Source organism: Myotis daubentonii, chromosome 16 (genome assembly GCF_963259705.1).
Source record: "Myotis daubentonii chromosome 16, mMyoDau2.1, whole genome shotgun sequence".
In the NCBI taxonomy this organism is placed as follows: Eukaryota; Metazoa; Chordata; class Mammalia; order Chiroptera; family Vespertilionidae; genus Myotis; species Myotis daubentonii.
Window position 1 is genome coordinate 39,288,825 of NC_081855.1, and position 26,669 is coordinate 39,315,493.

The following is a 26,669-nucleotide window of genomic DNA, read 5'->3' on the forward strand; positions in this document are numbered from 1 at the left end:
GGTTGTGGGCACATCCCCAGTAGGGAGTGTGCAGGAGGCAGCTGATCGACGTTTCTAACTCGCTATCCCTCTCCCTTCCTCTCTGTAAAAAAATCAATAAAATTCATTAAAATAAAATAATTCCTACCTATGAAAAAATGTACAATTCAATGGAGAAATTTTAGACTACTTTTAAATGTTTTTAATTTTAGAGGGTGAGAGGGAGAAACATTGATGGGTTGCCTCCTGCATACCCCCTACTGTGGATTGTGCCCCAGTAGCCTGCAACCTGTGCTCTGACGGGGAATCAAACATGGGGATCGAATGTGACCTACTGGTTCATGGGACAATGTTCACCCAACTGGACCACACTGGCCAGGGTAGCTATTATTTTAACTGTTGTGGCATTCTGTGTTTTTAAAATTTTCTAAAATAAGTACTACTTCTGTAACTAGGAAGTTACTTCCCAAAGTTACCAAAAAAACACAAACATTGGTTGAGAAAGGGGTCAGAGATAGTTATCTGCCACCTAAAATTTTGGTGTAAGTCAGAATTATGAAAAGTCTTATTTTATGTTTTCCCAAGTATTTTTCCTGTAATCCAAGTTTTGCTAAAAATGTAATTTTTGTAGCTACATTCAGAAACTGCCATCTGTTTATCATACCTTGACTTTTCATTCCTTTTGAATTTTCTTATCCAATTTTTCCTCATCCTCCCTTGTTTTTATGAAGGAGCTTCCAATATTTCTGCCTGAACTTGTTCAAGCTCTAAACAGCAAACCTTTTCCAGAGTTAAAAATACAGCTTTGCTTTGCTATTTCAGTCAAGCTTCGTATCACTACTGAGCAAAGGTCTATCTGTTGTTTATACTGACAAGCTTCCAAGAAAACCATCAACACATTGGAGTTGGGTGGCTCAGGTGGCTGTTCTCAGGGCCAGTGAAAAGTTGGATGAGGAGGTGCTCCAAAAATTTTGTTCAGTAGAATTAAGAGAAAGGTTAATAGTGGACACAAAAAACTCAGAGTTCTCACTGGATAGGTGCAGAGGCTAAAAGCTGGTGGGCCTTGGGCCAGTTCTGCTGTTCAACAATCTATGTCAAGCCTGTAAAGAGCTGATGGCTAACAAAACATCCAACTTCTGGATAGAATCCTATCCTGAATAAAGAAACAAACCATGTGGTGAGCTCATGTTGATTTATATCTGTGATTAATAAGGGAAAAAAAAGTAATAATAAATAGCCTATAAAGTAAAATATATAAAAATAGAAATATGTAGAATAAAAGAGAACTTTTGCTGTTAAATGCTTGGGAAAAGCTGTTCTATATAATATTTACCTGGGATATTAACATAATAATGAATATCTAAAGAGTACTTATTTTACACTAGGGATTGTGCTATCTTTTAACAGCCCAATTGTCACCAACTTGGGCAGATATGGCTCCTAACATGAGTCCATTCCACTACACCCCATCCCAGGAACAAGGATGGGAAAGAAATTTGTGATTGTGAAAAGCCTGGGAGGAATGCATAAACTAATCAATTTAAAAGGGTTTGGTGGATACAACTCCTACATAGTGTTATGAAACTGTCCCAATTATTTAGGAGGAACTGGGTGTTTATATAGACACCAGAATTATGCTTTCAAACTATGCCAACAACGTGCCATTTAACATACAAATGTTCAAAATTAAATTGTTCTGCCTTCAAAAAAAGCCCTACTTGATAGCTTGAGTGTTTCTTATCTTTATTAGCTGGGGTTATGACACATACATCAGTGATGTTGCTAAAACATTTTCACTTACACTTTCCTTTGGGGAATGGAGACACTGCATGATTTTAGACAAGTTTTGTTAATCATAAATGAGGTCAACAGCCCAATCTCAAAAGAAAGCACCATTAGTGATATTTTCATGGCTTTCCAAAATCAGCCAGCTGAGTTTTGGCAAACTTCAACAGGGTGGAGGGAGGAAAGGAGTAGCCAGCTACACTTCCACTAATGGCCTTCGGAACTTGGGATCCTGTGTCTCACAAGTTTTCCAACTGCCCATACAAACAAGATTTTGCTTTTACCACTATTGACAGGATGGAAAGGAACATACCACTTTGGTTAACACAATTTTGGTTCTGGGAAAAATAGGCGGGGGGGGGGGGGGGGGGGGCGGGAGCAATTTAAGAAGCCAAATGCTGAAGTAAAATCCTATTTAACAATGAGGATTTACTGTTACAAGAAATTATCCAGAGTTTGACGCAGCCACGGAAAGATTTGAAATTGGAGGGGGGGTGGGGGTGGGGGAATCAAACCACCTTAGGAATGTTTACTTCCTACTTTAAAAATAGTCAGTAGCTTGCTTAGATTTAAAGCCAAGATACAATGTAGCAACTTAAAGAATTAATATTTATGCCCAGTTGGTGTGGCTCAGTGGTTGAGCACTGATCCATGATCCAGCAGGTCACTGGTCAGGGCACATGCCTGAGTTGCAGGCTCAATCCCCAGTATGGGAGGTGCAGAAGGCACTGATTGATGATTCTTTCTCATCATTGATGTTTTCCTCTCTCCCTCTCCCTTCCTCGCTCTGAAATCAATAAAAAACTTTAATATTTTGTGAAATGTTTATCCCTCTCCCTTCCTCGCTCTGAAATCAATTAAAAATTTTAATATTTTGTGAAATGTTTAATACTAAAAGTCATTCTTTTAATGATACTTTAAAGATTTTTTAAATCTTTAACAAGCAGAATATGCATCAGCAATTTTTGCTTGGTATTTGCCTCATTAAAATTTGTGTTATCTTCCCATCCTTACTTTCTTACCTACAATACAAAAATGAAAGTTCTAGGCAAAGATTTATCATTTATTAAAGTCTTAAATGGGATTTAAAACTGCTAGGAGCTAAAAAAAATTTAGTGCATCAACAAAAGCAATTAGATATTAACACACGAAAGAAGAAAAATTTGGCAACTATATAGTATTCTTTTCAGATTTTTAAACATCAAGCTGAATATGAAAACTCATTCTCAAAGTCAAAAATTTTATCCAGTTAAGTTCAATGAAAACAAATGCCTCTAAGAATTTCAACTCCAAGGAAACCCTAACAATTTTATCTAAAATGTGAAAATGTATTTTTGGAAATCAGCTGTCTCCTGTCATTACTTCATATTGAATCACGCTTTTACTTTAACAAACCCAGACCTTATATACTGTTTACACTAGTCCCTCCGAAGCCTTTGAAGCTCCACCTATCTTTAGGGCAAAAGTCTAGAGCAGCGGTTCTCAACCTGTGGGTCGCGACCCCTTTGGGGGTCGAACGACCCTTTCACATGGGTCGCCTAAGACCATCAGAAAACACATATATAATTACATATTGTTTTTGTGATTAATCACTATGCTTTAATTATGCTCAATTTGTAACAATGAAAATACATTCTTTATATCAGATATTTATGATTCATAACAGTAGCAAAATTACAGTTATGAAGTAGCAACGAAAATAATTTTATGGTTGGGGGTCACCACAACATGAAGAACTGTATTAAAGGGTCGTGGTATTAGGAAGGTTGAGAACCACTGGTCTAGAGAGTCCAGATTTATTTTCACGTTACCTTTTCTCAAGTTAAAAGACTTTTGCATCCAGCATCCAAGAAGGGACTTACATTTTAGAAAGAGTAGAAATAAAAAGGAGGGAGCAAGAAGTAGCTGGGAGAGCGCGGGCAGTCTACAGAGCTGCAGTTTTACTTATTTTTCCTCCCCCCCACTTCATGGGAAAGCCTTTGAACAGAGAAAGCAAAAGGACTACAAAATGTCCTAAACTTAGGGGAAACTACATGTAACATGGTTAGTGTTCCAGGTTAGAAACTTGCGTTCTTTTTCTGCACCCAAACAGGATAAGCACTACATTCTATTTCATGTAGGAAACTTTAAAAGCCCATTACCTGCCCTGGCTGGTGTGGCTTGGTTGGTTGAGCATCATTCCATGCATTGAGAGGTCGCCAGTTCAATTCCTGATGAATGTTTTCTCTCTCTCTCTCCCTTCCTCTCCATAATCAATAAAAACGTATTTAAAAATAATAAAAGCCCATTACCTGCAAAAGGTAAAATGTATTTGTGACATAGTTGACATTTCTCAGTGGTTCCCAGGACATGCCTTCAGTGGCATCTGTCTTTGAATTTTGCAAATTATACTGTAATAACTTTTCAAAATGAAAAGTAGCAAATTAAAGTGATTTTATTGTTTCCTAAAAAAAAAATATTTACATGTATGTTGAATTGGGGGAATACCCTTACTGCTCAGAGGAGGTAAACAGAAATTTGTTATATTACTACTAACTTGAAAGACTACCTTGCCCTAGCCAGTTTTCTCAGTGGTTAGAGCAACAGCTTGCAGACTGAAGGGTCTCAGGTTCAATTCTGGTCTAGGGTGCATGCCTTGATTGCAGGCTCAATCCAGCCCCGTGTAGGGGGAACCAGTTGATGTGTCTCTCACATCTATGTTTCTCTCTGAGTACAGTGCCCTTAAAGGTCATAAATCACTTGTGATTTTTTTTGCAGTTTTATAATTTTACTCAACACTCAGCAGTTAATTCTCATCTACATTAACTGTAGATTTTTGAAAGTGGTGACACTTATGTAGATGACCAATGCATAGACCTTGTTTGGTCGATCTTCACCCTCGTTACATTTTCTGAACAATGGCACCCAGATACCGTATGGCACATTCCTTATTCCTTTGGCCCAGTTTATCTGGAGTTCTCAGCTCCTTCTTGGCAAATTTCCAGATCTGAGTGCCTGAGGGGCACAATTCTTGAAACCCACCCCATGCACATGCTTGTGAATGTTGATAGCATAGTCTCTGGTCACTACCCACAGTGACAGAACGACCCTTCTCCCACCCTTCTTTGCGGGAGCCATTTTGCCATGCCCACAATGGAAAGTATAAATCACTTTTAACTTGAGTCTCAACCCAAATCCCCACTTCTACCATCATGGCTTTTATTTTCTATGGGGGAAACAGCAGGCAAGGCTGTCAGAGGTCAGCACTGGAGGCTTAACTCATCACTTTTCTAACTCATCCAAAAAGCACAAACAAGACTACTTTTTAAATCATTTCATTTTCCTCAGACTTATGGATACTGTAGTTAACACTCCCACCACAACCACAACCACCTCAATCCATTTCCTATCCTGCTAACAGTGTAACTATTTCTTAGAGTAGTGGCTTTCAACCCAGACTATATGGAAGAAGCACCTGGGGATTAAATTTTAAAGAGATTAATAGTTGGACCAACCCCTTACCAAATAAACACAAATGTGGGTAAACTTTGCAAGGTGTCAGGTGCAGCCTTGAAACTACTTTCCGCCTTGAAAGTTGGAAGACATGAATGTCGCTTGAAACTCCCAGAGACTCATGATTTAATTTAAGTTTTTCCCTCTCCCTGGCCACTGAGGCTAGAGGAGACTGGCTGAGGGCTCATTCCTTTGTGAAAACTCTTGAAAAATATCTTTCTGGCTAGTGCCATTATTACTTACCAAGAGGAGAAGCAGCCTAGAGCAAAGCCAGAACTCAGAAGCAGGCAGGAAAAGCTATCACCCATGTATCCTTACATCAAATGATGTCTGTAAACAGAACTACACCTCTAATTAGTCACATCATTTTGGTTCATTGGCAATGTAAGAGCTCCAAATTGGAAAACAATACTTAGGCATGGTAAAGTAAATGGTGGAATTTAATCTTTATTTACAGGAGACTGCAAGATATGAAATTCCACATAGAAGAAACTCACTGAGAGTAGAAGCTTCATACAGTATGTACAGTTTGGAACTGTTCAAGTATAGATTCGTTGTAAAAAGTGCTACAATAACAAACCACATTTAAAAAGAGTTCTTAGTAGAGAAACAGTAAGACGTACTTATACCAAACATAGTACACAACAAACAACTTTATGCCTCAGTTGTACAATCTAAAAGTTAAAGGTCCCAGGAGTGCCATCCTGAACTTGGAATGTATAACCTTCAGAGGTAGTTTCTGGCACAACATTTTGATCTTCCTCTTCCTGGAAACATTAAAATAAATAATTCCCATAAATATGGCATAATAAATAAGTAAATATTCCCATAAATATGGCATATCTCTAAGTAGTAGCCTGCCTAGAAGTTTGTATTTACTCTTAAGGTCTTCATCTGCATATTTCACCTTTAACCATATACACATTTGAAATAATGGAGGGAGGGTGGGTTGCTGAAACTTGTCAGTTTATTAGTACCTGGGAGGGGAAGGTTCTGAATAGGTTCAGAAATGCTACTATGATAACAGAAAAAGAGAGATTTCTTCTCTACCTATCACTTTAATAGGCAAGGGAAAAACTGCTTATTATGCCCAGAGTATAGCTATGGGGTTGGTTGACTTCTCTACTGACTCCTACACAAGCTTACTCTCAAGATAGTTCTAAGACTCCCAAGGCCATTCATTTGAAAGTAAATTGGTGATTTTTTTAAAATCTCAAGTTAAAAAGGTATCATGATAGGCCCGGCCAGTGTGGCTCAGTGGTTGTGCATCAACCCATAAACCAAGAGGTCACTGGTACATGGCGCACTGGGGGCTCAATCCCCAGTGAGAGGTGTGCAGGAGGCAGATCATAAATGTTTCTATCTCTCTATCCCTCCCCCTTCTTCTCTATAATCAATAAAAATAATTTTTTTAAAAAAGATATCATGCCAAACATTTGAAGAGCAAATATATACATTATGTCCCACTTACACTGATATTTTGTTATATTTAATAAGGATACAGGGTTTATTGAAAAAGTATGACCAAAAAAAAAGTCCATGGGCTTGACCTTAAATGTCCCTTTTCCAAGTTCTTAATGGTAACAGGTTACTCACCTCTACAGAAAAATATTTCTCAATCAAGTTTAGTGACGCTTTGTACACCGACTCATTTTCATGGTTTTGTAGAGCTTCAATTTTGTCCAAACCTCCACATTCTTCAATCATTATACTTAGTTTCTCAGTTTCACCTAGTTTCTCAGCAGCCTAAAAAAATTCCAATCTATGTTTGAGTACTAATATATTATCAGACAGAAATAAACACTTGACACTTCCTTCAACAACCCTACAAGACAAACACTATCTCCATTGTACATTTTTTAAAAATTTAAGGTGATCAGATCTGTACTTGCTCTCAGCAACTACTTCTATAGCGTTGAGCTACAAAGAGTTTTGAATAATTCTCAACCTTTTCTGTTCATCATCACCTGGGCAACTTTAAAAATGACACTATATCCAGGTTCAACTGGTCTGTAATGGAAACAGGAAATTTCTGTTTTGTAAGAGCACCTCAGATAATCCCATAATGCAGTCAAGGTGGAGAACCAGCCCGGCCCGTGTAGCTCAGTGGTTGAGCACTGACCCATGAACCAGGAAGTCATGGTTCCCTTCCTGGTCAGGGAACATTCACAGGTTGCAGGCTTGATCCCCAGTGGGGGGGGGGGGGGGGGGGCGTGCAGGAGGCAACAAATGAATGAGTCTCTCTCCTCATTGATGTTTTTCTCTACTCCCTTCTTCTCTCTAAGATCAATAAAAATATCATTTAGATAAATAGCCCTAGCTGGTTTGGCTCAGTGGATGGAGCATCGGCCTGCAGATTGAGGGGTCTTGGACTCAATTCTAGTCAAGGGCATGTACCACAGTTGCAGGCTTGATCCCTGGCCTGGTCTGGGTGTGTGTGAGAGGCAACCTAGTCAATGTGCCTCTTTCACATCAATGTTTCTCTGTCTCTCCCCCACCCTTCCATTCTCTAAAAATCAATGGAAAAATATCCTCAGGTGAGGATTAACAAAAAAATTAAAATAAACAGTAAGCCAATTATCATCAAACCCAAACACAAATGATATCTTGATAAGACTTACCTGAAATATATTTGAAATGGCATCCAGAATAACCAGAATAATTTTGGTATCTTTCGCAGTTAAGAGGTTCATCAGTGGTTCTATTATGCCACAATGAACGAGGTATACAATTTGTTCAACTGTTCCACCACTTGTATAGTTGGTCACAGCCCATACAGCTTCCTTTTGTGTCTTAAAGTCTGCCTAATAAACATAAGGAAACAAGTTTATTTCAGAATGGTTGTAAAAAGAGGATTCTAAAAGTACTGTTTTAGAAAAAGTGACTATTGAACCTTAAATGAAAGAGATTACTGGCCATTTTAGCAAAGGACTGTAAGTAGAAGCTAACATTAGTACATTAAGAATCCTATCAAGCACAGCTTTTCCAATTGCCTGTCCATAAACACTAATAATCCTTTGATTAAGGCCTAAGACTCCATTACCTTAGAAAGAACAACAATGAGGAATGGGACTAATCCATGATTCACAACTTGCTGTATCTGGTCCTGGCGGCCAGCTGTGATGTTTGACATTGTCCATGTAGCTTCCTTCTGAATATTAGTTTTGGAGTTCATTAGTAGGCTGGGAAAGATGGCAAGTGCTCCTGCATCTATTACAACCTGCGTCTGTTCATCTGTCCCAGTGACAATATTTCCTATGGCTCTTAGCGCAGGAGTCTAAAATGGGGGGAAAAAAGTTATGCTGACAGTTATCTTTTATTTTTTCCAATATTGCTCAAAAACACTATACCCCAAAAGTTTTTTTTTAATTTTTTAAAATATATTTTATTAATCTTTTACAGACAGGAAGGGAAAGGAATAGAGAGTTAGAAACATCGATGAGAGAGAAACATCGATCAGCTGCCTCCTGCACACAGTAGGGACTGGGGATGTGCCCACAACCAAGGTACATGCCCTTGACCGGAATCGAACCTGGGACCCTTCAGTCCACAGGCTGACGCTCTATCCACTGAGCCAAACCAGTCAGGGCTACCCCAAGTTTTGACAATAGGCTTATCATGGCCTAAAAAGGCAATGTCAACATTAGTATCAACTGATTATGTTCCTTATATTTTATGTTCTCATCTGAAAGTTAGTAACTTACCACAATTGGCAATTCAGTAGCTCCTAGGAGCTTCACAAGTTGGGGCACAACTCCTGTTTTCACAACCATTTCAATCCGTTCATTTGGACCATCAGTAAGGTAGGAAATGGCCCAGCAGCTATCTGCTAATACTTCAGGATCATCATGATGCAGGAGACGAACTAAAGTAGGAAGAATCTGCTCAACAGCATCTAATGGGGGTACAGGATTCTTGTTGCGACAAAGGTTTGAAAGTGTCCAGGTCAGATTACGTAAGTAACCACACTGCAGGAAAAGAAAAATGCAATGAAAAGTCCTGTTTTCTGAGGTGGTGGGAAAATTAGAATCAACAAGTGAGTAACTTACTGCTAAAGATGACATATCAGGAACTGCAAGAAGAGTCAACAGTGGGTCAACTGCACCATACTTGATAACCAAGTCTCGGAAAGCTGAACCATCACCTGAAAAAAGGGCAAAGTTAATCCTATCTACTTTTCTAGTACCATCAATGGTCAGTGAGTGACTCAGTGCACCAATGTCTTAACATAAAGACAATACTCTCAGAAATTCCCTAACTTACTTAGATGCCACTTTCACACCTAATAACTACTGAAAGAAAGCAAGTTCAAAACACAAAGGTCACTTACTTATACCAAGCACTTACCCCAACCTCAGCATGATTAGAGACATTCTGTCAAAAGAACTTAAAATGCCAAGTACCTGCAATATTTCCTAGAGCCCATACGGCTTGTTCACTGATGTGAGCGTGGGGAGATGCCAACAGAGAAATGAATGCTGGAATAGCACCTCCATCTACTACAGCCTTGGTCTGTTCCGAAGTCCCGGAAGCAATGTTAGTGAGGGCCCAAGCAGATTCAAACTGGATGGGACTACAATCAGTTCTGCCCAAGAAGGACACAAATTTTGGAATCAAACCAGCCCGGATTATGTTGTCTATGGGTGGCTGTTTTTCCCTAGAAAGCAGTTTCCTAAGGGTGAACAAAAAGATAAACAAAAGTTGAAGGTGATTAACAAATGAAGTTTGTGTAAAAAGCGATTAAAAATGCAATTCAAGGATTTAGAACTTTAGACAGCCTTTTACAGTGAAGCACTAAATGCTCAGATATCCTGGATTGTAAAAGGAGCTAAACAGATTGGCTGCATGGTACTGCCATATGTGATGTCTTTACTACCTTTTTTCCAAAATAAAAATATTACCAGTAGTGTAGGTTACCCTCCTCTACATCCCTGCAGAAATCTACTTTAGATCTTGTCAGTTTTTTTTAATCTCTCATTGTTCTTTTAATTTGTATTTCTCTGACCAAGTAAGGTTAAACATCTTTTCCATGCTTGTCATTTAGATTTCTGCAGTCAAACTCCAGAAATTAATCCTTTCTGTGATGGATGTCACAAATATCTGTATATGAGATAAGTCTAAGTATACGAATTTTCTAAATGGATGTGCCAATCAAAAACTTTGTAATTTTCTTAAAAAGTACACCAAAAGTTGCCCTAGCTGGTTTGGCTCAGTGGATAGAGTGTCAGCTTGCCTGCAGACTGAAGGGTCCCAGGTTCGATTCCGGTCAAGGGCATATGCCCGGGTTTCGGGCTCCATCCCCAGTTGGGGGCATGCAGGAGACAGCCAATCAATGATTCTCTCTCATCATAGATGTTTCTATCTCTCTCTCTCTCCCTTCCTCTTTTAAATCAATAAAAAATACATATTTTTTTAATTTAAATTCTTTATTGTTTAAAGTATTATGTCTCCTTTTCCCCCCATTGACCTCTCCCCAGCCACTCCCACCCCCCAGCACATGCCCTCAACCCCCTACTGTCTGTCCATTGGTAATGCTTATATGCATGCTTAACCATTCATCACCCACACCATCTATCTGTCTTTTTCCCACCAAAAACAAACAAAAATCTAAAAAAGCTAATTTCTAGGGTTACCCATACTACAACAGACAACACTTACCTTGCAGCCTGAGTAGCTTGGAGCTGGCTTTCCAAATTGTTGCTATTTATGCCTTTGACAATGTCCTCAACAGACCAATTTACAGTGCCCTACAAAAGCAGTGGAATTTTGCAAATTATCATTTTTCAGATTAAATAAAAATAAAATCCCTTATTTGCCATTTTTTGGTTTATAATCAATTACTAAGTGTTCATTAGCCCTACATTTGTTTGCCTGCTAATTAAATATCAATTATATAGAAGAGTCTCAAACAAGTACAAAAAATAGAGACTAAAAAAAAAAAAGGTAGGAATAGGCCAGAAAGTGGCTCTGGACACACTTTCAGTTGGTACTGGAATGAGCCAAGTTATGTTACTGAGCTGGCAGCTGTAAATGCAGGGAAACTTACTAGTAAAAGAGATCGGAGCTAAAGACCTTGCAATCAACTTGAGTAGATTATGGAGAGTGGGTAGGAAAGAACGAATTCAGAGCAGGGGGGGGAAATATCTTCAGATTTTATAGTTAAAACCGTAAAGTAACACTAGCAATGTTTGTAAAGACTGAAGTCCCATATTGGCTTTCTGGCTTTACCATAATTCATAAGCTAAGATATATTTTTACCTGGTTGTTGCGGTTTTCCTGCAGCGGAGACGTAGCATCATCGGGAAAGGAGCTCACATTTCTCCTTTTCAGCATCTGGTCATCCTTCTTAGCTTTCCTCAGCTCCACATTAACTTCTATTCGGCGCCGCCTCATTTCCTTGGAAGAAGAGAACATGTCATTTCACCCACCATTTCGGGTTTTGTTGCAAAATGAGGGCTTTCTTATTATTTCCAAATTCCCTCAGAGTTTTGATCCCTTCCCAATCATCTTCCCATTTTAAAAATACCATGTGATGGGGGGGATGAGGAGACAATGGGGGGATAAAGACACATTTGTAATGCCTTAATAAAAAATTTTTTAAAAAATACCACGTGAAAGCAACAGAAGGTACTCACTGTACTGTCTTTCCCCTTGTTCTTGAATCTGTTAAGGCGGGCAGCTGGCGAATTAGCATTCTCGTTGGTGGACATGGTTATGAGACAAAGGAAGAAGCTCTAAGACTGGGGGAAGAGAAAAAGAATTTCCCTTTTTTATCATTTTGCTTTGTCAGGAAGAAGAGAGTTGATGGCTATTTCACATTCTTTTTTTCATACCAATTCTTCGAAATCTTGCGTGTCCTGTAAGCTTACAGCACAGCTCAAGGCTCGGACTTGCCACAGGCGTTTGGTAACTACCCCACGGGACAGTGCAGCTCTGGACTCTGCCACATGCAGTCCCCAGATAGATAACTGAAGACAAAAAACGGCGCCTACAGTTAAAATCTATGTCCGAGGCGCAATATCCAGAGCCTCTGGTCTCTTAATGGCCAAAATAGGCACATTCTTCACATTGAGAAATGAAAGAGAAAGTTGGTTCATTTTTTGCGTTGTCTCCCATAACTCCTGTCAACCCTGCAATTCCGCGAGCAGTTCTGCATCTGCAACATCCCGCTAACATTTCCCTCTCTAGGAATTTCGAGGGAATGCCCTCCATTAGGCTCCTATTAGCTGACATCATTCAGACGCGGATACTTACGAGCGCTCTCCACACGATGACAAAATTTACTTCAGTCTTTCTGACGTGTTTTTATTCCATTACGTTAGTTCACAAAACTGACACAGCCAACCCAAAGCCTACGTTTTGAGAGAGAGTTCCAATGGCCACCTCCACCTCCAGTCCCTTCCCCTGCCCCCCCCAACAGCCCTACACCCCCCTCCCCAAGACACGCACCCCGGAATATGCAGCGGCCCCCGGCTCCCTCCGGGACTTTGGCCCGTAGGCCTCGCTCTGATTCGGCGAGTCGCGAACCGCAAAGGCTCCCGATGAGGTTGTCCGGGCCCAAAGCCCGCGGACTCGCCTCGCACTAACAGCCTCCTCGTCAACGAACGACGCCCAGGAGGCCTGGTCATCGAAGGAGGCCGAAGCCAGGCCAGGCGTGTCCCCGGGGCCTCCCCTCCCGCCACCCGTCAGCAGAGCGCGGCCCGCGGTCCCGCCGGCACCGTTCCGGCGGGGCTGGGGCCTGAGTTCTTACCCACACGGCCGCTCAGGCTTTCACAGGAGACCGTGAGCGGAGGACGGGCTGCGGTTCGGTTGCTCCGAGAACGTCGACAGCGGCTCAGCGCTCAGACGGTGTGGCTCGCGCAGCCGGCCGGCGCGATTTAAATTTCCCGGCGGCTCCGCATTCTGATTGGCTGGTTCGAGCCGATGATGAGCGTCTATTGGTGGATTTGAAAAACACGTTGGGGGCGGGGAGTTATCGGGCCTAGTCGCAGAGAGCACAGCATCGCGAGATGAGGGGGCGGACGGGCGATCCCAGAATACCTCGCAGCTCGGAGGGTAGAGACTCCAACGCCGAGCAAGGAGCGCCGGAAGGGCAGGTTCTAATCCCGGTCTGCGCCTGCGACCCCGGCCTTTGGCAAAGGAATTGCGGGTTCTTGTGAAGTCGATGGTCCTTCCCCCCCCCCCCCCCCCCCCCCCCGCGCAAGGCTGCCTTAATCAAGTAATACAAATGATTCCCAAAAATCATTCTCCTTAAACTTATTTATTTATTTTTTAGGGAGTCTTTCTCTTTTTTTTTAATTAAATCTTTATTGTTCAGATTATTACATTTGTTCCTCTTTTTTCCCCCCATAACTCCCCTCCTCCCAGTTCCCGCCCCACCCTCCGCCCTCACTCCCCACCCACTGTCCTCATCCATAGGTGCACGATTTTTGTCCAGTCTCTTCCCACATCTCCCACACCCCTTTCCCCCCCAAGAATAGTCAGTCCATTCCCTTTCTATGTCCCTGATTCTATTATGATCACCAGATTATTTATTCACTTGATTCTTAGATTCACTTGTTGATAGATGCATGTTTGTTGTTCATAATTTGTATCTTTACCTTTTTCTTCTTCTTCCTCTTCTTAAAGGATACCTTTCAGCGTTTCATATAATACTGGTTTGGTGGTGATGAACTCCTTTAGCTTTTCCTTATCTATGAAGCTCTTTATCTGACCTTCCGTTCTGAATGATAGCTTTGCTGGATAAAGTAATCTTGGTTGTAGGTTCTTGGCATTCATCACTTTGAATATTTCTTGCCACTCCCTTCTGGCCTGCAAAGTTTCTGTTGAGAAATCAGCTGACAGTCGTATGGGTATTCCCTTGTAGGAAAGTGGGTTTCTTTCTCTTGCTATTTTTAAGATTCTCTCTTTGTCTTTTGCTCTTGGCATTTTAATGATGATGTGTCTTGGTGTGGTCCTCTTTGGGTTCCTTTTGTTTGGGGTTCTCTGCACTTCCTGGACTTGTAAGTCTATTTCTTTCACCAGGTGGGGGAAGTTTTCTGTCATTATTTCTTCAAATAGGTTTTCAATATCCTGCTTTCTCTCATCTTCTGGCACCCCTATAATTCGGATGTTGGTACGCTTGAAGCTGTCCCAGAGGCTCCTTACACTATCTTTGTATTTTCGGATTCTTTTTTCATTTTGCTTTTCCAGTTGGGTGTTTTTTGCTTCTTCGCATTTCAAATCTTTGACTTGATTCTTGCGCTCCTCTGGTCTGCTGTTGGGTGTCTGTATAATATTCTTTATTTCAGTCAGTGTATGCTTAATTTCTAGTTGGTTCTTTATCACAACATCGAGGGTCTCATTAGATTTCTTGAGGATCTCACTACATTTATCGGCGGCTTCTAGACAGTTCTTGAGAGACCTTAAAAGTGTGGTTTTGAGCTCTATATCTTCCATTTCTGACATTTGCGTCCTGTTTCTTTGTCTCCGCATTTTTTTATCTTTTCTTGGTGCACCCCCTAGTGGTCTTTGTGCGCAGTCTTGTTGTAGTTAAGCCTTGATTGTTGTCGGCAATACTGGGGGTGATTTGACCTCCAGGCTAACTGGCTATGAGAGTCCACTGTGTCTGCAGTGGGAGAGCTTCTGTGCTGGATCTCTAGGGCGGTGCTAATCTAGCGTTTGCCTGAGGCTATCCGGCAAATGGCTCTGCCAAGGGCTTGGGCGGGGCCGGTCCCTGGGGATCTACAGGGCGGGTGGAGCAAGCAGTTTTGGCTGCTCTTAGTTCCGTCCCTAGGGGCTCTGTGTCACAGGGTCCCAGCAACCGCTGCAAACCTCAGAGAGAAAGCTGCCTTCGAGTTCCGACCGAAGCCAGACAGTTCCGCTTCTCCTGTTTGAGTCTGGGTCCCTAGAGACTCGCCCGGATCTGGAGCTCAGAGTCTGAAACTCCCTCCGGATTGAAAACAACAACCTCGCCCTCTGCCGCCAGCCTGCTCCACGCGCACTCCGCACCTTAGTATTTCACTTCAGCACTGCGCCTCCTCTGAGTCTGGGTATGATATTCTCTTTCCTCCTAGTTGTAGAATTTCCACTCAACCAGCGTTCCTGTGGTTCTGGATGATGTCCGTTCCGTCTTTTAGTTGTTTTTTGAAGTGGTTGTTCGAGGCAGCAATCTCAGGCATTAACCTATGCCGCCATCTTGGTTTCTCCCTCTTTAAACTTATTGATATAGAAATATATTGCTGCACCAACCGGTTTGGCTCAGCGGATAGAGCATTGGCCTGCGGACTAAAGGGTCCCAGGTTCCATTCCGGTCAGGGGCATGTACCTTGGCTTGTGGGCACGTCCCCAGTGGGGGGTGTGCAGGAGGCAGCTGATCGATGTGATGTTTCTCGCTCATTGATGTTTCTGGCCCTCTATCCCTCTCCCTTCTTCTCTGTAAAAAATTAATAAAATATATTAAAAAAAATATATGTATATGTATGTATGTGTGTATATATATATAGCTATGCACAATTCACCAGAGGAACTTGGCAGGCGTTTCTGGCCATTCTGGAGTGGAGGGACAAGGCAGATAGGTGCGGCAGGTTTCCTTTTAACTTGCATCATACTGTTACAGGCACCTTTCACCGACACTAAATCGGATCCAGTAATATAGTCAAAAGATCATACACCATGACTAAGTGGGATTTATTCCAGGGTGTGGATGTGTTCCCCCACGTCCTGTGTGGCGCAGGGTTCAGGATCTGGAAGAGGACCCACACACAAACGAAAGAGAAGAGACAATAGATAATTTGGAAATATTGGGGGGCCAGGCGGGCAAGTCCAACTCAAGGGTAAGGACTTCCACCGGTGCCCAGGCCTCGCCAGCCTTTTATTCAACTTTGGTTACACATAAAGCCCTTAGTCAGGCAGGCAACTGCGGTAGCAGACAGACTATCTTAAAGGTCAGTAAATATTAGGATTTACTCAGACTATTTGATCAGGAAATAGCTTGAGCCCCCATTGTCAGGACTAGACAATTGGTGCATAACTCAGGCCCTTGCCATGGGTTCAAGGTTCACCAGTGTTCCAGGATCCTTGTTTGCACTTCTCTGCTAGTGAAGACAATGGGCGGCCTCCTGCACAGGGATGCAAGGCTGGTACAATATTCGCAAATCAATAAACGTGATACATCCATAAACAAACTGAAAGACAAAAAGCACATGATCATATCCAGAGACCCAGAAAAAGCATTCGACAGAATCCAGCACCCCTTTTTGATAAAAAAGTCTCAACAAAGTGGGAATAGAGGGATCATACCTCAACGTAATCAGGACTATATATGACAAATCTACAGCCAACATCATACTGAATGGGCAAAAACTAAAACCATTTCCCCCAAGAACAAAAAAAAGACAGGAACGTCTGCTTTCACCACTCTTACTCAACATAGTACTGGAAGTCCTAGCCACAGTGATCAGACAAGAAGCAATGAGAGGTATCCAAATTGGAAAGGAAGAAGTAAAACTCTCATTATTCACAGATGACATAATATTGTACATAGAAACCCCTAAAGACTCCATCAAAAACTACTAGATTTAGTAAATGAATTTGGCGATATAGCAGGATACAAAACCAACACCCCAAAATCTATGGCTTTCTTATACACCAATAATGAATTCTCAGAAAGACAAACTAAATAAACAATTCCATTAATCATTGCAACAACAAAATTAAGATAGTTAGGAATAAACTTAACCAAGGAGGTAAAAAACTTATACTTGGAAAACTACAGGACATTGAAAAAAGAGATAGAAGAAGATATAAACAAATGGAAGAATATACTGTGTTCATGGGACTGGTAGAATTAACATCATTAAAATGTCCATACTTACCCAAGGCAATCTACAGATTCAATGCAATCCCTACTAAAATACCAACAGCATATTTCACAGATCTAGAACAAATACTCCAAAAATTTATACAGAACCAAAAAAGACCCCGAATTGCTGCAGCAATCTTGAGAAAGAAGAATAAAGTTGGAGGAATCACAATACCAAATATTGTTATGCTACAAAGCCACCATAACCAGCCTGGTACTGGCACAACAGGCATATAGATCAATGAAACAAAACTGAGACCTCACAAATTGAACCAAGCCTTGATGCTCAGTGAATATTTGACAAAGGAGGCAAGAACATACAATGGAGTCAAGACAGTCTCTTCAATAAATGGTTTTAGGAAAATTGAACAGGTACATGCAAAAAAATGAAACTAGACCACCATACACAAGAATAAAAATCAACATGGATGAAAGACTTAAATATAAGTCATGAAACCATAAAGCTACTAGAAGAAACCACAGGCAGCAAAATCTCAGACATCTCTTGTAGCAATATGTTTACAGATACATCTAGGGCAAAGGAAACGAAGGAGAAAATAAATAGGACTACATCAAAATAAAAAGCTTCTGTACAGCAAAAGAAACCATCAACAAAACAAAAAGGGAAGCCCACTGTATGGGAGAACATATTTGGCAATGATACATCTAATAAAGGGTTAATATCCAAAATATATAAGGAACTCATACAACTTAACAAAAGGAAGACAAATCCAATTAAAAATGGGCAAAGGACCTAAATAGACACTTCTCCAAAGTGGACATACAGATGGCCAAGAAATTTATGAAAAAATGCTCAAAGTCACTGATCATCAGAGATGCAAATTAAAATGACAATGAGGTAACACCTCACACCTGTCAAAATGGCTACTATCAACAAATCAACAGACAAGTGCTGGCCAGGATGTGGAGAAAAGGGAACCCTAGTACACTGCTAGTGGGAATGCAGACTGGTGCAGCCATATGGAAAACAGTATGGAGTTTCCTCAAAAAACTAAATATGGAACTGCCATTTCACCCAGTGACCCCACTTCTAGGAATATATCCTAAGAAACGGGAAACACCAATTAGAAAGAATGTATGTACCACTATGTTCATAGCAGCACAATTTACAATAGCTAAGATCTGAAAACAGCACAAGTGCCCCTCAGGAGATGAGTGGATAAAAAAGCTGTGGTACATTTACACCATGGAATATTATGCAGCAGTAAAAAAGAAGAATCTCTTACCCTTTGAGACAGCATGGAGGGACCTGGAGAGTATTATGCTAAGCGAAATAAATGAGTCAGAGAAAAACAAGTATCACATGATCTCACTCATATATGGAATCTAATGAACAAAATAAACTGTTGAACAAAATAGATCCAGAGACAGAAGCATGGAACAGACTGTCGAACCTCAGTGGGAATGGGGGGGGATGAGTGGGTGGGCGGGAAGAAATCAACCAAAGAATCTGTATGCATATATGCAGAACCCAGGGACACTGACAATAGGGTGGTGGAGGCCTGAGGTGGGGGCAGGGGTGGGCTATAAGGGGGTCAATGGGAGAAAAAAAGGGGACATATGTAATACTTTGAACAGTAAAGATTCACAAAAAATAAAAATAAAAACGTGTACTCAAGGGTGGAGATTTAATTCAATTAATAAATTCTTAAAGCATTATCAAGGACATTCTTAAGTGAAGCTGACTCCCCCCAAACACACACTTCCAGTGCATGAAAGTGAAAATACCATTTGGTGCCACTGTCTTAATTCATAAGGTGACAGTTTTACCCACCATCACTTCTCACCATCAGTGCTGGATGATTCGTTCATTATTATTCACTAATAGAGTCTTAGTTTTCATGAAAAGCATTTCCTGGATGGCTCATGACCCACAGATCAAACAGTGACACACAGACAAGAGTTGAACTCACCAAAACTTTAAATCGTGCTAAACTCTGAATGGTAGGATTAGACTCATTTTCCCTTTTTTTTTTTTTTCTTTCGTTTGGCTTATCCATGTTTTATAGTTTTACAATGTATTATGTGTCCAAGAAGAAAATGAAATTGTGTTGTTCTGTAGTTTGGTAGTAATTTTGATGTGGCTGTGGGAGGATGCGAGTACCACATTTACCTACCCTGCCGTCTGGACTAGAAACCTCTCCATTTTCCCTGTAATCCGGAAGGAAAGAGGAGAAAAATAAATGTAGATAAGTGGGGTACAAGGGCAGATTTAAAGGAAAGCCTGTTTGCCCTGGAATCCCCCAACAGTCCACAGCACATAGTAGTTTATTAAGTTAATGTTCCTTGAATAAACGCAGGAAAGGAGAAAGAAGGGCCTGCGAGGGATGGGAAGGTTGCGGTGGGGTGCGGGTGGCAGAGAAAGGTCCAGGGGAACTTTGTAAAATGCAGGCGCCAGGTCGTGCCCAAGTAAACAGAATTAAAGTTGGGGAGGCGGGGCACAGCCGGTGGAATTTTGCCTAAAGTTCCCCAAGTGCGAGTAATGTGCACCCAGGGAAAAGAACCTCCCCCAAACCAGCAGACAGGGAGGGACCCGGGCGTGGAGAGCCACGCGCAGGCGCTCCAGGATTGGCCCCAAGTCGAGGCCAAGGGCGCAGAAGGGCGCAGGCGCGCGCGCTGCCGCCGTTGGGGCGGCTTCTAACACTCAGTCCGCCCTACGCAAGGCCGCGGAGCGCAGGGGCGGGGCGTGATGATGGCATCGCGTAAGAGGGCGTTGTGAGAGCGTTGTTCGTGTGGTGACCCAGTGGCCTAATGGATAAGGCATCAGCCTCCGGAGCTGGGGATTGTGGGTTCGAGTCCCATCTGGGTCGTACAGAACTTTATTTTGGCGGAAGAAAAAAGGCGGTGCTGTACTGAAATCAGTAAAAATAGATTCTGAAATGTGGTTACCAGTATTTCGGTCTCTGCAGCGATCTCTGGGAGGATTGTCTTGACAAATCAGGAAACGCATCTCCGTGTTTTAAAGACATTGCAATTGAGGATTTGTAAGTGAAAGCCAAGGAGTGATCCAAAAGTGGGGTTTTTCATCTTGCTTAACATTTTTAAAAGAAAAAAGCCGTCTGGACAGATGGCTCCACTCCTTTTTCTGTCTGCCTTTTCAAGGTGAGCTTCACCATGGGCAACCACACATGCAAACCTTTCTCCTCATCCTTGTCCCAAGGGGTATGTGAGCAGGTCCAACTGTGCTGGCTCCAAACATTTATTTCAAGTGCTAAGTTGAGTTCATAGAAAAGCAATTGTGCTGCTACAACACACAAATATCATATGCGTAATTTATGGTTTCTGTCTCTAAACTATTATGAACAATAAATTGTAGTTAAAACGTATGAGTTTGGGATTGAGGGATGTCTCTGTGTCTATGTTTTATTTGCAAATTTGTGTGATGAAAGAAAGTCAGAATTTAAGCTTTTCAAGCCGGGTCAGTTGACTAGCTTGAAAACGTTTAAACTCTTCTTGCAGAACTTGTACAGGAAGACTATCACTGAGTTAACTCCTACTCTTGAAAAACTACTAAACACTAAATGCAATGTAGTATCCGGAATTTGAGCCTGAAACAGAAAAAGGACATTAATGGAAAAACCAGTGGAATCAGAACACAGTCTGGAGTTTGGTGACCAGTAATGTGCTAGAGTTGATGTCTTAGTTGTGACAGATGTGCATGGTACATTTCAGCCATTCGCTGTTTTATTTCAGTTGTACTTCCTCCCTTTGTAATGTTGACTGGAGTAAAGGTGACCACCATGCCAAGTGAGAACACCAGTCTCCACTTGGCCACAGGGACAGTAGCAACACCACCAATTTTGCAGACAGACATCCTGGAGGGGCAGACACAAGGTCTTACCCAGTTGGATGAGTTGCTGGCAGGATGCAATCAGAGCTTCAAGCAACGTGGTTCTGCTGGCATTGACATCTTTACAGGTGACTTTCCATGCCTGGAACCAAGGCATGTTAGCACTTGACTCCAGCATGTGGTCACCATCCCAACCAGAAACTGGCGTAAATGTCACTGTGTCAGGGGAGCCAGTTTTCTTTATGTGGGTGCTAGCTTCCTTAACATTTTTCTTATATCGCTTCTGGCTGTAGGGCAGCTCAGTGGAATCCATTTTGTTGACACCAAAGGGAAGAGTAGGTCCGAGATGCTTTCAAACATAATTCTGGGGATGCTCAAGGTAAGCGGGGATCCTTGCTGAGTTTAGGGCCCAATCCTGGAAGCCCAACATCACCAAGGGAGCAGGCTGGCCCATGAGGAGACCAACGATGGCAGGGTCCCAAAACGTTGGAGTTCACGCTATAGTATATAGGCTAGTGTTTGTCCCCAGTAGCAATATATGACTACAGCCCCCATTATTTGGAGAAACTCATTTTCCCCACAGAAAGATATATTATGCCTATAATCAAAGATAGAATCCTTGATAAGTGAAAGAATATGGCAAAATTCAGATATTTGAAGTTTTTGCATAAATTTCTCCTTTCCATTTTGACTGACCCAGATAAATATCATGTGTTTACTAGAATCATGCTTTGTTTTTAATTATAGGCTATTCTACTTTTCGGTTAAAAAGTGACTATCAACGTGTAATATACATGCAGAAAAGTCACATTTCATGTGTGCAGTTCAGTTATGTTCACAAACTCAGCACACTTGGAGAGCCAGCACCCAGGTCAAGAAATGGGGCATTAATCACTGCAGAAGCCCCCCCTTGAGTTCCCTCCAATCACTACCTCCTCCCAGGGTCACCAGGAGCCTTATTTCTATTGTTTAATTTTGCTGGTTTTTATACTGGATCACTTTGGAATTTTTAAATCTTGGATACATACAAATATTAATTAGTAGTTAATTAGTTCAAATTTTCAAAACTCACTTTAGAATTTCAGAAAATACACCAGAATTAATATTAAAATGCAATCTATTGTGTTAACATTCAGAATTGTCATACTTCACATTTTACCGGGTTGCAGTATTAAACATACAGTAAAGTTGCCATTTTTCTCCATTCCTCTTGGAAATCCCATAAAAGCAACAAGGGGGATGAGAAGCAGAACCACAAACACCATCCATGAAACCAGGAGATATCTGAAACTCTTCCAACAAAAGGGGAAAGCTACTAAAAGCAATGAGGAACAATGGAGGGAGAAGATGCTCTAGCCTCGGATCTTAGGAAAGGCCAGCAGAGGGCGCTTCTCCAAAGCAAAGGTCAGACTCCTAGGGTTAACAATAATCCCGTCTGCAAGGACAAGACTGCGTGTGTGGACAGCGCCTCCTCCTCACAGGGGCAGACCCGTGTTCTGGCTATGGATTTGCTTTCCTCGCTTGCAGGGCTTCTGCTAGCATCACCACTCCTGGATTGAGCCATTGCCAGATTGCACATCGAACCGGGCCCCTCCCACTATGTCCTTAATGATTCACTGGGAGAATGTTTTACTTTCCTTACCAGTGATCCGGGACTCAGTAGTTCCAGAGGTCCTAGAGCCCAGGGGAGAAATATTTAAACTAGGACACACTATCATGGTTCCATTCATGGGAAGCTGAGGCTGCCCGTTGACCATGGGACTCCTCATGGTGCTGAATCAATAGACAGAGAAGGGGTCATGGTTTATATCACCCCAAACTCTGTATGTTGAAGCCCCAACCCAAATTTTTTTAAATGTATTTTTATTGATTTCAGAGAGCAAGGGAGAAGGAGAGATTGAAACATCAATGATGAGAGAGAATCATTGATTGGCTGCCCCCTGCAAACACACCCTCCTCCCCACCCGTCGCATGTGCCCTTGACTGGAATTGAACCCGGGACCCTTCCATCTGAGGCTCTATCCACTGAGCCAAACCAGCTAGGGCCTCAACCCAAATCTTATAGTGTTAGGAGGTGAGCCTTTGGGACTAATTAGGTTTAGATGGGGTCATGATGATAGAGGCCCCAATTTGGGATTACTGTTCTTATATTTCTTACTAGAGGCCCAGTGCACGAATTCGTACACTGGTGGGGTCCCTCAGCCTGGCCTGTACCCTCTCGCAATCTGGACCCCTCAGGGGATGTTGGATAGCTGGTTTCAGCCCATTCTCCACAGGCCCAATCCAGACAGGAGGGAGCACGATCCTGTGCAGTGTGTCTGTCCCCTGGTGGCCAGTGCCTGTCATAGCGACTGGTTAACTGGTGGTCGCTTAGGCTTTTATATATAAAGATATTAAGGGGAAGAGTCCCATTTTCTCTTCCTCCCTTCCCCTCTCTGCCATGTGAGGACAGAGCAAGGAGGCAGCCATCTGTGAGCCAGGAAGGGTGTACTGATCTCAGACGTCCAGGCTGGGGAATAAAGATCTGTTGTTTAAGCCACCCAGCCTATGGTACGTTGTTACAGCAGCCCCAGCTCCAGCCCCAGCCAAGATGGCGTGGTCAATGTGATTACCAAGGGGAAAATGGCTCTGCTACTCAATGGAGGAAGGAGGCAAAGTCTGGAACCCAAGGATTCATGGGGGGCACATCTTAATGTGCCCTAGTCCCAAAGACCTGATTAATAGGAATCCAGCACAGCAACCCAACAAAGACAAAAACACCAGGAACGCAGGTCCTGCAGGAGTAAACGTGTGGGTCTTCCTACCAGGCAGAGAGCACTGGATCACAGCTGTGTAACCTTGGGCAAGTTACTTAACCTTTCTGTGCCTCAGTTACTCATCTGTAAAATAATATATTGAGCTATGAGTACATACTGTATTTATATTGAATGTTTACAAATTTGGAATTAGAATTTTCTTTAAAACCCTCAAAATTAATTTATAAGATTACTTTCCAATAGTAGTTGGTTTAGTCACAATAGGAAAAAACATCCAAGAGAATGGTAGAAACCTCAAGTTGAGCATAATGATAACCTCTGGGAAGAATAGGAAAATGCATTAGGAAGGGGCATAAGGGGCCTTCAACTGTGTATTAGTTACTTATTGCTGCAAACAACAAATTACACTAAAATTTAGCAGCTTACAACAATAAACATTTAATAATCACACTTTCTGTGTGGCCCAGGAATCTGAGAGTAGCTAAGCTGGGTGGTTCTGCTCAGGTCTCTTAGGAAGTTTCAGTCACGCTGTGGGCGAGGGCTGCAGTCTTATTTGAAAGCTCAACTGGAAAGGATCTGCTTTCAAGCTCACTTACTGGTTGTTGGAGGTCTCAGTTTTTTAAAAAAGTTAAAGTTTGGCAAAAACTGGGTCATACTTAAACAAGTATTCATTATATTATTCTCAATAATTTTCTGAATGTATGTAATCTTTTGTAATAAAAATATCTTCCCTCATTGCCAGATGGGAGGGGCGTTGGGAGGCTTAGTGAAAAAGGTGAAGGAATTAACAAGTACACATTGGCAGTTACAAAATAGTCATAGGGATGTAAAATACAGCATAGGGAATATAGTCAATAATATTGTGGTAATTTTGTATGGAGCCAGGTGGGTACTAGACTTATTGGGGTGATCACTTCATGTTATATAAATGCCTATATTGTTGTACATCTTAAACTAATATAATATTGAATGTCAATTGTAATTGAAAAATAACAAATGGAAACTTCAGAAGTGAGTAGACGCAGATGAAAGAACAATAGGAACAATCAAAATAGGAGTTAACGAATAACAATTCCTTAGCGTTAAGTCCTTATTGGAAGGAACCAAGGCAGAGTTGATACCACTGCAAATGAAATCAGTGACATAATGTACAAATTCAAGAACCTCTCCTAGAATGAGAAGGAAAAAGAGATAAAAATGATTAGAGAAAAGATACAATATATAAAAGACACAATCTGATAATCAATATTAAGAAAGTCACAGCCCTGGCCGGTTTGGCTCAGTGGATAGAGCGTCAGCCTGCAGACTGAAAGGTCCCAGGTTCGATTCCGGTCAAGGGCATGTACCTTGGTTGCGGCACATCCCCAGTGGGAGGTGTGCAGGAGGCAGCTGATCGATGTTTCTCTCTCATCAATGTTTCTAACTCCCTATCCCTCTCCCTTCCTCTCTGCAAAAAATCAATAAAATATATTAAAAAAAAAAAAAAAGAAAGTCACAGAATAGAAATATTTCTCAGATTCCTAAGGTAAAAATGATGTGGGTATACAGATAAATATAGCTCAATGTACTTGAAGCAAATCAAGTCTTCAGTCACTTTGAAAATGGAACATTTGAGGTGTTTTCTACTAATGAGGAATACCACTAAAACAAAGATGATGACTATGACATTATTCAACAAAGTTTGGAAAGTTCTCATCAATGCAATAAAAAGTTAAATAAATATTTCAGAGGAAGAGGCAAAATATCATTATTTATAGAGTATATGGTTTTTTACTGGGAAAACCCAAGGGAATCAATTGAAAATAGCTTGGACTATTTTTGGATATGCACAAATTGGGGTATAAACAGTAAGTACAGATATACACACGAATCCATCCCTTTTCTATAAACCTAGAAAAACCAGTTAGAAAATATAAAGGAAAAAAAAGATCTTCCTAAATTGCATTAAAAATATAGAATACCCAGGAAATACATTTAACAAGACAAGTGTAGAGCTTAGATGAAGAAAATGATAATATTCTGACAGAGGGAAAAGAAGACTCGAAGAAATGTAGATATTCTATCTTCATGGACAGAAAGACAATATAAAAAAGCTGTCAAATCCTTTACAAGTTAATCCATACATGTAATGCAAATCCAATAAAACCAACAGGATTCTTACATTTTTTTTTTTTTATAATATATATATTTTATTGATTTTTCACAGAGAGGAAGGGAGAGAGATAGAGAGTTAGAAACATTGATGAGAGAGAAACATCGATCAGCCGCCTCCTGCACATCTCCTACTGGGGATGTGCCCGCAACCCAGGTACATGCCCCTGACCGGAATCGAACCTAGGACCTTTCAGTCCGCAGGCCGACGCTCAATCCACTGAGCCAAACCGGTTTTGGCGGATTCTTACATTTTTTAAAAATATATATTTTTATTGATTTTTTACAGAGAGGAAGGGAGAGGGATAGAGAGTTAGAAACATCGATTGCCTGGCTGGAGATCCTGGCTAGGCTGCTGATCAACTGAACACTGTCTCCGTGTCATTCCTTCTTCGCTGACTCCGTCCACACCTTTGGGAACCCCTGGACCTGCTGGGGTTGGACCCCGGCATATGGTGCCCGAACAGGGACCCCTAGGTAAGCGCCCCGCACTCGGGACGGATAGGACTCCACCGTAGGAAGAGGGTGGATAGTCTTCGCCGACTCCGTCCACACCTTTGGGAACTGCTCAAACAGGATTCCCCTAGGTAAGCCCCCCCCCCCCCATTGAGAACCCCCATGCTCGGGATGGATAGGACTCCACCAGGGTACTGCAGACCTCCTTATAGAAGATAAGTAGGGTAAGAAGGTGGATAGTACAGAACTTAGATTGAGAAGATGTGCCATACTGAGTCCAAAGAAAGAAGACTCTGTATTGATCCTTAGATTGAGAAGATGTGCCATACTGAGTCCAAAGAAAGAAGACTCTGTATTGATCTTTAGATTAAGAAGATGTGCCATACTGAGTCTAAAG

General features: G+C 41.7%; 1 protein-coding gene and 1 non-coding gene across 5 annotated transcripts; one reads left to right on the plus strand and one right to left on the minus strand.

Annotated features, from left to right (window-relative positions):
• Window positions 1-5,894: 5,894 nt before the first annotated feature.
• Window positions 5,895-13,153, minus strand: KPNA2 (karyopherin subunit alpha 2). Of its 4 annotated transcripts, XM_059670004.1 has the most exons (12): window positions 13,007-13,101; window positions 12,511-12,608; window positions 11,892-11,990; window positions 11,515-11,652; window positions 10,915-11,003; window positions 9,660-9,928; window positions 9,306-9,400; window positions 8,961-9,224; window positions 8,300-8,533; window positions 7,878-8,060; window positions 6,853-7,002; window positions 5,895-6,023 (listed from the first exon to the last, which is right to left on the minus strand). In XM_059670004.1, the coding sequence occupies exons 3-12, from the start codon at window positions 11,964-11,966 to the stop codon at window positions 5,931-5,933; spliced, it is 1,590 nt and encodes a 529-aa protein (XP_059525987.1). In that variant the 5' UTR covers window positions 11,967-11,990; window positions 12,511-12,608; window positions 13,007-13,101; the 3' UTR covers window positions 5,895-5,930. The 4 variants fall into 4 exon arrangements, with proteins under 4 accessions (XP_059525987.1, XP_059525988.1, XP_059525989.1 ...); XM_059670005.1 differs by lacking the exon at window positions 12,511-12,608 and having other exon boundaries at window positions 13,007-13,153; XM_059670006.1 differs by lacking the exons at window positions 12,511-12,608; window positions 13,007-13,101 and adding an exon at window positions 12,090-12,483.
• Window positions 13,154-19,856: 6,703 nt separating this feature from the next.
• Window positions 19,857-19,929, plus strand: TRNAR-CCG (transfer RNA arginine (anticodon CCG)). Its single transcript has one exon. It is a non-coding gene; the product is annotated as a tRNA-Arg (tRNA).
• Window positions 19,930-26,669: the final 6,740 nt, after the last annotated feature.